Raw genomic sequence first — 13,688 nt, forward strand, 5'->3', positions numbered from 1 at the left:
AGAGCACTTTTCCCAGCATTGAATTCTCTCTGACTCAGCAGACTTTGGGCAGTTGCTGGCTTTCGGTTCTCTAGAGCTCAGCCTCTCAGAACCTACTGCCCTGATGGGCACTGGGGAGTGGTGGGAAAGCTCACGGAGGAGGTGGGCAGTGTGCAGGTCTGCCCTGATGACTTCCCTTGCTTCTGTAGGTGGGAGGCCACCCCATGGACCGCGTGCTCCTCCTCATGTGGGGGCGGCATCCAGAGCCGGGCAGTTTCCTGTGTGGAGGAGGACATCCAGGGGCATGTCAGCTCAGCGGAAGAGTGGAAATGCATGTACACCCCTAAGATGCCCACCGTGCAGCCCTGCAACATTTTTGACTGCCCTAAATGGCTGGCACAGGAGTGGTCTCCGGTAACTGTGACTTCTTTCTTTGTTCATTAGGAGAGTAAGTCCATTCTCCCCTCTCCGCATCATCACCCCACCAGCTACTCTGTCCACCTCCCCACTTCTCCATCTGAGCGGTCTAGATGCTTGCTTGTGTAGACCCTGGAGTAGGCTTACCCCAAATCAAGCACAGCCAAAAGTAAATGAGTAGGAAAAAAAAAAATATATATATATATATGTATGTATATGTATATTTAGCATGCATGCTTATACACACACATCTTTTTCTTCAAGTGACTTCAAGATGCCACTATCACTCCCCATAATGTTCTCTTAAGTAAGAAGGGGAGGCACGTGTCTGCCATGAGTAGCTGAGGCTGAATGAGCCTGAAGCTGTGTAAGCTGTTCTGATGGTTGAGCATAGCAGACCAAAAGTTTGATTTCATTTTTTGTTTCTTATATTTTTTCTGTGTCCAAAAAAGTGTCTTCAGTGGATTAAGATGAAAACTATGTCTATTATTCATTGGGAAAAAAAAGATGAAAATAACAATGTAATTAGAATGGAGGTGAAGCAGGATTAACTAAAATGAAAATAGTCTGGACATTAGGAAAGACACTGCAGCAGCTTAAACATAAAAGATTAACTGGGGGGGGGGGGTGCTCCTGGATTCTAGTGCCAAAAGGTGTGAAGTGGCAAAGGAGTGGAAAGGTGAGATGGAATGATCTGTCCTCAGCCACAGAGATGGCCACAGGTTACTCACATGGCCTTGTGGCTTTGTGCCTGCAGATTAGAGCTGTGATGCCTCTTTCTATCGAGACTTGCTCCCAAGCATGTGGAACCAATTAGTTCCTTTCATCATTTTTCCATGCCACTGTTATCAGTTGGATCAGCCATGCTGCAATATAAATTAGCAATGATGGAAATTTTAAAAATTTAATGTCCATGTGGGAGCTGGCATTTTTCATACTTTAGACCTAACAATCATTAGCAAAGTGACTGAATAAAATTAACATGCAGTCTTGGTAATCAAAAATTAGGCACACTCCATAATTTCTTTTCTCCTTCTCTTTGCTGCTTGGTTTGGGACTTTGCACACAGTGTGTGCTTAAGAACGGCTAACTGACTAATCCAAAGTGAAGAAATCGCAAATGATTTAATGTGCAGCCGCCTTCGCATTGAAATAGCCCAACAGAACAAAGATCCCATGACTAGTAAGAAATCATATAAAGCCACCAGGAGCCCTTCTGTAAAAGCAGCCATTTAAAGAGTCTCAGGTGGGAAGTGAAGAACAGTAAACAAGGCTTTGCCTATGAGTCTCCTTTCTTGCATTCTCCTTCCAGTGTACAGTGACGTGTGGCCAGGGCCTCAGGTACCGTGTGGTCCTCTGCATCGACCATCGGGAAGTGCACACCGGAGGCTGTAGCCCCAAAACCAAGCCCCACATAAAAGAGGAATGCATCATACCCACTCCCTGCTATAAACCCAAAGGTAACTTGATGGGGGCTCTGTAACCAATCTTGTCATGGTCGTGTGTATTCACTGCTGTTTTCAGTTCCTTGGAATACTTTTAAGTATCCCAAGTGTTCTTTATAACTATCCTTTGTAACTTAGACTCTACTAAATGGACTAAACTATTTCTAAAAGTCTTTGCAATAGTTTTGTTTGCAAATTGTTTTTAAGCACTATGTATTGATGTAATTCTCTCCTGAGTCAGAAAATTAATGGAAGACTGCTACTGAAAAAAAAAATCAGATCTACTTGAAGCGAGATATTATAAAGATATTATAGAAGTATATGTGTGATTTACTAGTCACATTGCTTTCTATTAAAAACAAGGCAGTAAGATTCATCAAATAAAAAAGAAAGTGGGCTTAAATCAATTAATAAATGTGTGTGTGTGTATATATATATATACATAAATATATGTATGTATATCACTGAATCACCTTGCTATATACTTGAAACTGATACAACTGAGGTGTAAATTAACTACACCTCAGTTTAAAAAAAAAAAAAAGCAGTGAATCCAAACTGTCTGCTTTGCTAACCATGAAATATACCATACTTCATACTAATAAAACAACAACAAAAAGTTGTTGCTTTTTATATTGAAAGCTTTAAAATTAAAAATTAACATGAAACTGGACTCCAGAATCATAATTTGAAAGAAAAATTGGAATAAATCTATCGATGTCTACAACCCACTGCCTTGCCTATTGTAAGTTTTCCACGAATATTATCTTCAGCTCTTGAGTATCATTAGCTTCCTCAAATACAGGAGGATCAGTGGCCACTGATACGGTTGGCAGAGTCAATTCAAAAAGACAGTAAAATATTATAAGCCTACTATTCATGCTAAGCTGAATGCTCATTATTGAAAAACAGGGATGGTTCAAGCTGTCATAGACACCTTCATTGACTGAGTTCCTTTATCTTGGAGAGGTGAGCTAGTTATAAAACTATGTATGTATATTTGGAACCATTTGCTGGGTTCAAAATGTTAGCAAATCCTTTTGGCTTGGGCAGTTTTACATTTCTCACTGGCTTTGTTTTCTAAATGGTTGTTGCACATAGAGGATAAAAAGTGATGCCCCAGCTTAAAATAATGCATTTTTTATTTGTTCGTCTTTACCCAGCCACTTCAGAGAAAGAAAAGCAGTTTGTGGGTAACTGTCAGGAGTAAAATCTGTATTTTCACAACTAGGTAGTGAGTCTGGCTCTCTAAACATCATTAAAATGCCATATAATTCTATGATATATGCATATATAGACATATTTCTTTCATCTTTATAATTATATGTTATAAAATGGTGATAGAGCCTCACTGGCTCATACTATAAAGGCAAATATGCCTATAAATGATTCTAATAAATATGTCAGAATGCAAATCTTGGCAGTTATTTATGTAGGAGCACTTATAACCTCCCTCTTTATTTTTCTCCTCCACAGTTTTCTTTTTTTTTTCCAGGAAGTTGTTAGGAAGCTTATTTTGAATTGTTTGACCAAAGCTAGATAAATATTTGAAGCAAGCCAAATTATGGTTTGTGGACCCCCAGTTCCTCATATTCCAATTGTCAGTGAACCTCTGGTGGATACTGCATGAGTCAGGTGTCTAAAGAAACATATTGAGAATTTCAGAGTGGCAGTTTTCTTTGTTTTTTACAGTATGGTATAGATCACACTTAGCCAAAAAGAAAAAGAAAAACAAGTTAGAATTTATGAAAATATCACAATGTAATCCACTGTATTTTGTTTTAAAAGATAAATAGTGCTCTATCTTTTCAAGAGGAAATAGTGAAAAGATACTCTGATGATTCTTTATATACGTATTGAGCTCCTAGAGTTATAACTTTCATAATAAAAAGACTTCACTCTTCAACATAATAAAGGGCACTCATATATAGAAATTAACCCGAAAACCTATTATTTATAGTTACCAACATCATAACTTTTAGGTAGTACAAAGTTGAGAACTGGGGAGGAGAAAATAGCATTTCCTTGAAATCCTAAACTGGTTCTAACCTCTTCTTTTTTGTCTCTATGCGCTGAATTCTCAGAAAAGCTTCCGGTTGAGGCCAAGCTGCCATGGTACAAACAAGCCCAAGAATTCGAAGAAGGAGCTGCTGTGTCGGAAGAGCCTTCGTAAGTTTTCAACCATGAGTTGTTTGACTTTGGATACTGATTGGTTTAAAGAAAGAGGTATCTCACCCAGGCTTTCATAGGATCTGAACTCAGTATACTCCTCTTACCAAGGGTAGAGTGAGGCTTTGGGGCTGTCAGATTGGAGATTTATCAGAGCGTTTCTAAAACATGACTGCTCTCTAAATCTTTTGAGTTATGAAAATGAAAATGTAGTGCCTACCCTCTTCTCCAAAATCTGACCTTGTCTTTTCTCTTGCCAAGAGGCTGAAGGTAAGAAAGTCCAGGCTGCATCTGGTGATGTAGCATAGATTTGCTGTGGAAGCCTAGGCATCTTTTTACACTCCTTATCTCCCAGCTTTGCAGTATAGCCACTCACAAAAATGAAAGGGTAAGTGAGATATATCTGAAAGCAAAGGAAACTCATCAGCTTTTCTTTCCCCTTTCTTGCTGGATCGGTAGTAGATGGATACCAGGTCTCTGCCCCACTTGCTCATGGTCACACAACTGCTGAGTTTAATCAGGGCCGTGAAATCTGTAAGACCACTAGATGCTTCACAAGAGAAAACAAGGAATAGAGACAGATTGATGGATCAAATAACTGCATACTGATCTACTGGAATACACTGATAGGCCTCTCTGCTGAGTCATTTTTAAAAATTTGGGAAAGCACTTTATTGATGAATTTCATCTATGTCCAAAGCAATTTCTCCAACTGATGATTATCTAGTTTATTTAATACAAGCATTAGACTCAGTACTATGCATTAATACATATGACATGTTATGTGAGCTTCCAAGAGCTCACAGTATAGCGTTCAGGATACAAAATGGTTTCCAAATATAGTTGTTCAGTTGCTAAGTCATGTCTGACTCTGCCACCCCATGGACTTCAGCATGCAAGGCTTCCCTATCCTCACTGTCTCCGAGTTTGCTCAAACTCACGTCCATTAAGTCAATGATGCCATCCAACCATCTCATCCTCTGTCACCAGCTTCTCTTCTTGCCTTCAATCTTTCCCAGGATCAGGGTCTTTCCCAAAGAGTTGGCTGTTCGCATTTAGTAGGCTTTACTAAATTTTACTAAATATATAAATTAACATTGTAATCTATATGTTTAAAAGCAATTTAGAATCTCCTCTGAGTCATCTTGTTTGAATCAAAATCTGATATATTGTTTGCCAGAATACAAATTGTGTTCTGAATCACACCCTAAACATTAACAGATTGAAAAAGAAATCCAAAATACAAATTGGTACAATGACCAAAGTTCAATTTGTAAAGAAATGGTACTTAGTCACTTGTTTCACAGAAGAATGGTTTATATATGAGCAAACACATTTCTTAAAAGATAAGAAGCAAAACATAGGTTATTTCTGTGTTATAAGTTGTGGCAGCTTTTTTTTTTTTTCTGCTTCTTTGAGGAAATGCTTTAAGAAAAATCAACTAACCACTACAGAACTTTGGAGGAAAGTCAGTGGTTAAACATTACAGTGCAACTTTTATGTGACTATATAAAAGCTTAAAACTTTTTGTTTCTCTCCTGCCAGTACCTGGCTTGACAGGCCTTCTTGTTCCTGGAGAGGAAGGAAGCAGTTCATTTTAGAGGGATATTAACTCTTGAATCCACTAAGGTCCTATTTGAGACAGAAAGATGCCGTATAATTGGAGCTAGTCACTTCTTATATGTGTTCTTAGGTTAATATACGTTTAAAGCCAGTTAGGTTTTATTTTACCTAAATAAACTCTGCTCTCCTGTACATTATATTCTGTCATGTGGTCTAAAGCATAATTATGTATGTAAGATTGCATTATGATCAATGTTAAATAATATAGCAAAGTTTAAATTAGATCAGAATATCTTATACCAATAATTAGACACATTTCCCATTACTAGATACTTCTTAAACAAAAGCTATAACTAAATTTTAATGCTTCTGCAAAAGCATTACATAGACCACAGCATTATATATCCATATTTTGTAATGAGTGTTTTCCACTAAACTTCTGATTAAGATGCATTATGCTTAACTTTAATCCTAACAAATCCCTAAACTAGTTAAACACATAATTTTAACCATTGAAACTATAGCCATATATTAGATTATTAAATTTTACTCTTGGTGTAATGGAATTGCCATCTTGGCATGATTAATCTGAATTGAAGTAGATTGTAATTAGAGTGCTAGTGCTGGGTAACGGAAATGTGTACTATAAATATTATGCTCAGAACAATAATTACTTTTATACCAAAATGAAATAAATGACAGCTGTAGAATGCTGTAATGAAAGGTATATGGTTTCCATATTTTAATATACTTTACATGTTTCATGCACTAAACCCTAGAAAGGTCCTATGTGTCACATTCTTTTTTTAATTGATTTTGAAATTTAAAAACAGAATTTTGCATGGTCTTAATTCTTTTTTATGCCATATAGACTAGTTTCTAAATGTATGGAGCAACCTATAATTATTTTCCATACTATAATGAAAAAATTATATACTGTCAGCAAGTCTTTCTTCTCCCCACAGAAGGGATACACATTGCTTAAATTAAACAGTAATGTTTAGAAGCTGTGGTTGTCACTTCTGAACTCATCAGAGAAGAGAACCAGGAATAGTGGTCCAGGACTGTTATCTCCTGCTTTGGCTCCAGTTAACATTCAGAGTCCTGTAGTAAAACAGCAAATGTCATTTATTTCCCCTTATGTAAAGTAGAAAACAGTGTCACTAGCCTGTCTCATTGAATACTAGAAGAAAATATGTAACTTTAAATCTTTAGTAGATGGAGATACTATTATTGAATAATAGATTCTTTTGGTAACCCTAAAATAGAAAAAAAAAAATATTGGTTAGCACTGTAGCCAAAAACATGTAGGAAAGCAACCACTCTAAGACATGTTTAGAAAAAACCTGTAGTGAAGACTGAAAATTGAACTGCCAAAAAAATAGCTAAATCTTTGTAGGAGTATATACCAGCTTTGTTGTCCTACTAAACTAAATGCCCTGCAGAAGATACAAATACAATTATCAGTTTCATAGAATAACTGAAATAAATATCACATGATGGTAATGTCTTGAGCTAACCGATAAGTTCATTCGGGTTTTCCCATATCATGCTACGGAACAATCTGATTTGTCTTATGAAGCTACAGCTTCATTTAGAAATGCATTTAGATGCTTTTTTTCTGCAGCAACAGAAACAGACTGGTTTATTTACAATGTATATGATTCATATAGTATGAAGATAGGAATATTGCCTGAGTCTATTTTCTTGATCTGCAGAAAATTATTTCCTAACCCACATGTAGAAATCTTGCTCTCTAAATTGACTTTTCACTGGTGGCCGTAATTTCCCTTAATCCACACATAGGTTTTTGTCAGGTTTCCCTGACAGCCAACCTCAAAAATCTTTAAGCAGTGTATGTTTGTTTCTCTTGATTGAGCAGGACAACATGAACAAGATCCAACCCCAAACTGAAACTGAGAGATGGGGTGGGGGGCACTTTAGCTAGTGAAACAGATTAAGCACAGAAAACCTTATAAATTAATACAGTAAAGTGAACTTGCTTCTGAGGATGTCAGCTGAGAAATCCATAGAAATCCTTGCTACCTAATTAATGCAGAAAAAAATATGATTTAAGATAGACTTTTGCAAAAAGTAAGATTCTGGGAGAGTTGCATTTTTCTGAGGATAATAGCAGTGCCATTCTCACACTGGCAAGAGGAAAATGGGAGAGGGACTTAGAAAATTCTCTTCTGCCTTTATTTAAATTATGTGTTTTTGCGTTTGCTTTCAGTTGATGAGAGTATTATCAGGTTTAGAACACATCCTTGAAATGCCAGCTGATTGCTTCCACAAACAAATATGTGGAAATAGCTTTCTAGATATTTTTTTAACCATCAAAATTTTACTTGTGTTTGGTGAGGAATCAGAACTACAACTGGTCAGACAACTGTATTCATTAATTAAGTAGAAGCTAAAGAAATCACTTGACTTGATTTCCCATCTCCTGCTTTTATACCTTCCTTTTAGTCTTTGTTGGGATGTGTGCATAAACAGCACAACCACCTCAAGCCACATACACAACGCAACCCCTTTGACAGCTTAATTTCTTGAGCGAAAATGAAACGCTGGTGACTTCTGGGATCTATCAAGACAGCTCTCTGCCACTGTTGTAGTTAATCAGCTGGTCTTCTTAAAAACCCTAATCTGACTTGAAATAGGAAGGAAAATTTTCATTTTCTTAACTTCTTCAAGCCCCTAATAAGCCACTCAATACCCTAGAGGGTATAATCTGTTAAGTGAGGGCTTAAGGCTTAAGTATGTGTGTGCTCAGTCATGTCCAACTCTTTGTGACTCCCATGGACTATATAGCCTACCAGGCTCCTCTGTCCATGGAATTCTCCAGGCAAGAATACTAGAGTGGGTTGCCATTTCCTCCTCCATGGGATCTTCCAAACCCAAAAATCAAACCCACATCTCTTGAGTCTCCTGCATTGGCAGGAGGGTTCTTTACCACTGCACCACCTGGGAACCCCCAAGGCTTAAGAAAATGGTATGGCCTGGCAGCTTTTGATGCTTTGACTTTCTCTTTAGATTATCTGCTTTCTGAATCCAGTCATCCCAGGAAGAAGAAGGTGGAACTAATTGGGCATCTAGGGAGCCAGGTATCCCCCCAGATTGATTTCAGTCACCAGGAGTTCTGCTTGGATGGCTCAGAACAAATGACAGGAGGCAGGTGGTTGTTTCCCTTAGATACCCCTTGACGAACATCACCATTTTAACCAGCCATTCCTCATCTAACCCTGGCACATCCTGGCACACAGGTGGAGACCCTTACCAGTGTTTTGCTTCAAAGTTACAATTGGGTGGTCCTCTGTGCCTTGATCTTGCACTTAAAAAAAGTCCTGACTTATTTTATTAGATTTTCATTGAACAGCTTGACTGCATGGTTTGGAAAACATTTTTTGGCTGCAACATAAATGTTTGCCATAAATAACCTTGGTGTGAGCCATTTTAAAAAGGAAGAAGGGAAGCAAGCAGGCAGAAGGCAGCGGTAATATCTGGATGCCAGATGGCATCAGCTTAGTGATGGGGCTGTTCAGTAAGAGCATGCATCTGTGTGAACAGAACCCACAAGGAATTAAATACAGAAAGAATAGCCAATAAGAGTCACCATGGTTATTCTATAGTCATTAAATGGCTTGTTTACCTTGTTGAAAATAGTATTTAAATATATAATATTTAAGAGTATGTTAGTCCATATTTATATCTAGTAAGTTGTCTGAGAATGTGGATGGCTTAACTCAGTGGTTAAGAATGTGAATTCATGTTTTTATAAAGTGGTTAGAAATGTTAATTTGGTGACACGTGTCTATATTTTCCCCCAAAGAATATTTAAGGAATCAAAAATTGGTAATGGAACCAGATAGTTTTGTTGTTCATACCCTTAATGTAAAATACCTCAAGTACATTCTCTTTGTGAATCTCGGGCCATAGAACATAAAAAGAAATATCTTAAGGGAGAAACAGATACATCTCTTTTGAATCAAGAGTCACCTAAGGTTAAGAATTGTAAACACTGTTTGCTGATCATTAAATCCTCAGAAAGGATGTTGAAGCAGAACATGACATTAGAATTAGACAACAAAAACAGCACAACAGCATTTAGTTTTAATTTGGCACCTGCAAAGTAAAAGCTTCATACTGGCCAGAATGAATGAGCCCTGATTTCCCATAACCATCATCACTTCCCTCCCTTCCAGCTCCTTCCTTTCTGGGCTCCTGGTCTACCCAGATTGCTCTCCTCCCTTATATCATCTACAGAATTCTTAATATAAATTCTTTGGGTGATCATGTATTTTAGATAATACTGGACCTCCTAATTGTTCACATCTCCCAATGAAAGTAATTGAATTCACTCTTAAGTCACCTGCTCTGGGCCAGATTTTGTGCCAAGTGCAGGTTTTGTAAAAAGAAATCCAATAGTCCTTGCCCTCAAGAAACCTTGAGTGTGTGCTTACCACAGGCATGATAAGATTGTGACCAAAGTGTTGAGTATTGGCCAGTCATCCACAGATTGAACAAACGAGTCAGCTATTTGGAAGAAATGACCTTTGGGGTTTGGGTATGCACAGCACAATCGTGTTAATGATTTCACAAGAAGCGTAGGAGAATTTTTTATTGAATTCCCGAATTCTCTCTACTACTCTGTGTTCTCTGAGCTCCAGTATCAGGATAGGTAAGCTAATACATGGTAAAAATGCACAAATACGAGAAACGAGAGAAAGAAGACTGTGATAGAAACCATAGGTTTTGTTTGGGCATAAATGTGGGGATTGGCCGATGATGATGATATGTTTGTGTATCTGACTTTGACTCTAAAACTAGCACTTGAGGAAAGATTATTTGATTTTTTTATATAGCAAATGATTAGATATTTTATATCAGAAAATGTACCTCATTAATCTGTGTTAGGTGTTGCAAAATATAGTACCAAAATCCTTGATAATTTCCTGAAATTTTTCAGATCTATCAGGCTGCCAACTGTGTGAGTTGGTGAGGTGGGGGGGGTGAGTCTCTGTATTTGTGTGCCCAAACAAGGAAACAGCCCTGCTGGAATCAAATTAAAAAGCACTTTAACTATTATTCACAGAGCAAGGTAACCCACTCCAGTATTCTTGCCTAGAGAATCCCTTGGACAGAGGATTAGTCCAAGGGATATAGGGTCACAAAGAGTCAGACACAACTGAAGCGACGTAGCACACTACAAGCATGGTAGCAGCATGCCCAGTGGTGGAAAGTGTGGGCTCCAGGGACAGACTCCTTGAATGTGAATCATGGATTCCCCCCAATAATAACAGGGGACCCTGACAAGTCACTTAACCCCATAGGCTTTAATTTCCTCATTGAGAAATGAACATAATGGTATCTATATCATAAAGATGTTGAGAGGATTAAGTTATGTGTAAAGTGCCTGATATGCAAGAAACTCTGTTTAGGTGTTAACTGTGGCTATGGTTGTACCTTTTCCAGTATCATTCATCTTTCTTGAGAATATTGAGAGCAAACATGTTTCATAATCATTCATTTCCAAATGGAGAAATTGAGAGAGGTGGTATCTCTGCTTCATACATATTATATCATATAGCATGTGAGACAACCGCAAGTGACCACAAATACCCTCCAATTTCAGCTCATGGCTCTTAGCTAACACCACTTCTCTGCATCCCCTCTATATTTCTGAGACTCTTTTAAGACTCGCTTATAGGCATCTCACTTTGAATTTAGCCAGAAATTCATCCTAAAGGACAAAGGCTAGTTACCTTGATTTGAGCAAAAAGCAATCTGTAACAAATGGCAAAAATAAGGAAAGTTTGGAAAGTGCTCATCCTCTGTCAGCTCTGAGTTACATACAGTTGATCTCCCAAGCTTGCTCCCAGCATACACAGAAAAAATCAATAACAAATTCAAGAGAGCAGACAGAGACATTTTTATGTAGTCACTAGAAAAGCCTTTCTTGCGAACCACTAAGTTCTAAATGTGTCAGCCCCTCCTACTGTCTCCACTTAATGCTTATTCTGCAGCTACTTTCAGAGCTAAATCTGAACTGTTGCTCAGCTGAGCCCTAGAGCGTGGCAAAGACAAATTAATGGGATCCTCGTGTGCCAAAATAAAGTATGGACCCTGTCAGCACCAATATATGTTAAGTCCATTAAGGTCATTTTTAATGAACTGAACTTTTCATTGGAAAGCTTTGCCAAACTTGTTGAATTAAGGGGAAGAAACCTTTACAAAATTACAAGATAAACTAATTCTGCTCTGTGTGAAGAAGAAATGGTTCATGACAAGTATTCTGAGTTTACAGTATTTTATATTTTTATCAAATTCAGGGAAAAGAATGTACGTTGAAATCTACATTCTGTTATTAAGCTAAGAACTCCAAATGCACTAATAGCATTGTATGCTCTGATGGTATTTTAGTCCCTGGGACCTGGGTTGTTTGTTTGTTTGTTTGTTTTTGAGATTTTAAAAACAAACTTTATTTGATATTTCCATAAGCTCCCTTACTCCAGATTTTGCCAAAAGCCTCCATAAGATTATCTTTTTTTGTCGTTGTTATTTATATTTTTAAAATATAAATTTATTTATTTTAATTGGAGGTTAATTAATTTGCAATATTGTATTGGACCTGGTTTTTTAAATCTTCGGACTAGCCTCAAGGAAAACCAAACTTTTAAATCATGTTCTGTTCACATAGGTCAAAAAAGCAGTGGAGAGAAAGATGGTCTGAAACAAGTGTCCTAGCCTCATTTTTCATTTGGGAAGAATGATTTGGCTCCATTTGTATCTGCCACAAACAGTTAAAAGTCTATATTCTCTTTTTCCCAAATCTCTGTGTGTAATGAGTTTTAAAGAGGGAGCTTCTCTAACCTAGGAACACTTTCAGAATGCTCCAAAGTCTTCACTGATGGGTGGCTGGTTATAAAATAACCAGTGTTAGATCAGCATCATATATAAATTACTGAAGGCAGCCTCTGATTCAAAACTGCCCCCAAAACCTTTTATTCTATAAAACAGCATTTTTATTGAGATTCAACTGAAGTATAATAGACACAGAATTTAAACTTGCTTCAAGCTGCATGATAACCCAAACCTCACCAAGATGAATTGAGGCCTCCGCATACTGCCCAAGGGCAGCTCTAAGAATATAAATAAATCAGCCTATGATAGCCACTAAATCTGGGCACATTCACTTCTCAAAAGACCATAAGAAACGTCTAAACAGGAAAAGGTTATTGGATTTTCCATGCCAATGCCTGGAAAGGTCTTAGGCTTTTTATCTTGCTTGCTTTCAATCTCTGGGGCCAAGAATAAACCCAATATCAAATCACTCATAACATCAATCCTTAACCTCTTATTTATCCATTCACTCACTCATTTTTTTAAATATATTTATTGAGCACCTATTATGTGAAGTTCTGTCTTCATGGAGGTTTGCTCTTATGAAGAGAGTTATACCATAAATGTTCACACTTGATTATCAAAAACTGATCACTGTTATAAGAAAATGAATGAAGAAGTGCTCTCGGAGAGTCTGATGGGGCTTTCAGTAGGTCCAAGGTCAAGGATGTCTTCTTTGAGAAAGGACATTTCAGCTGAGACCTGTAAGATGAATGGAAGTTATTCTAAACTGAGAGGAAAAGGAGATTCATCCAGGGAGTGACCCACACATTTCAAAACTTTGAACCAGGAAAGAATGACACACGTTTAAGCAAGTGAAGGAAGACTAGTATGTCTGGAAGCCAGTGATGAGGGGAGAATAGTAGGAGTTGAAGGTGGATAATGGCATAATGTAACCATGGTAAGGAGTTTAGCTTTCATTCTGAATATAACAGGAACAATTAAAAGCTTTACATTTTAAGACCCTCCTGGCTACAGCATGAATAATGAGTTAGTAAGAGCTGATAGAGGAGGAAAACAGACCAGTGGCTATTGTGGAAGTTCAGGAGAGAGCAGATGTTAGCTTCAGTGATCTGGCTTATGTGGCAGTGTGAGAGCCAGGACAGTGAGTTGGTGAAGAGCATGGATTCTATAGTAAATGGCCATGGTTTAAATCTTGACTCTGCCATTTATTTAGCAGTATGACCTTGGGAATATCTGTGTGTCGATTTTATTA

At 37.6% G+C, this 13,688-nt stretch overlaps 1 protein-coding gene across 4 annotated transcripts in view; it reads left to right on the top strand.

The window, feature by feature from the left end:
* Nucleotides 1-13,688, top strand: part of ADAMTSL1 (ADAMTS like 1) — a 1,118,714-nt gene that overhangs the window by 861,615 nt on the left and 243,411 nt on the right. For all 4 annotated transcript variants that reach the window (XM_042244881.1, XM_042244882.1, XM_004004390.5 and 1 more), the window contains 3 exons: nucleotides 189-393; nucleotides 1,708-1,855; nucleotides 3,925-4,009. In XM_042244881.1, the coding sequence (XP_042100815.1) occupies nucleotides 189-393; nucleotides 1,708-1,855; nucleotides 3,925-4,009 (438 nt within the window). The remainder of the gene's footprint in view (nucleotides 1-188; nucleotides 394-1,707; nucleotides 1,856-3,924; nucleotides 4,010-13,688) is intronic.

The sequence above is a fragment of the Ovis aries genome, chromosome 2, assembly GCF_016772045.2.
Source record: "Ovis aries strain OAR_USU_Benz2616 breed Rambouillet chromosome 2, ARS-UI_Ramb_v3.0, whole genome shotgun sequence".
Taxonomy (NCBI): Eukaryota; Metazoa; Chordata; class Mammalia; order Artiodactyla; family Bovidae; genus Ovis; species Ovis aries.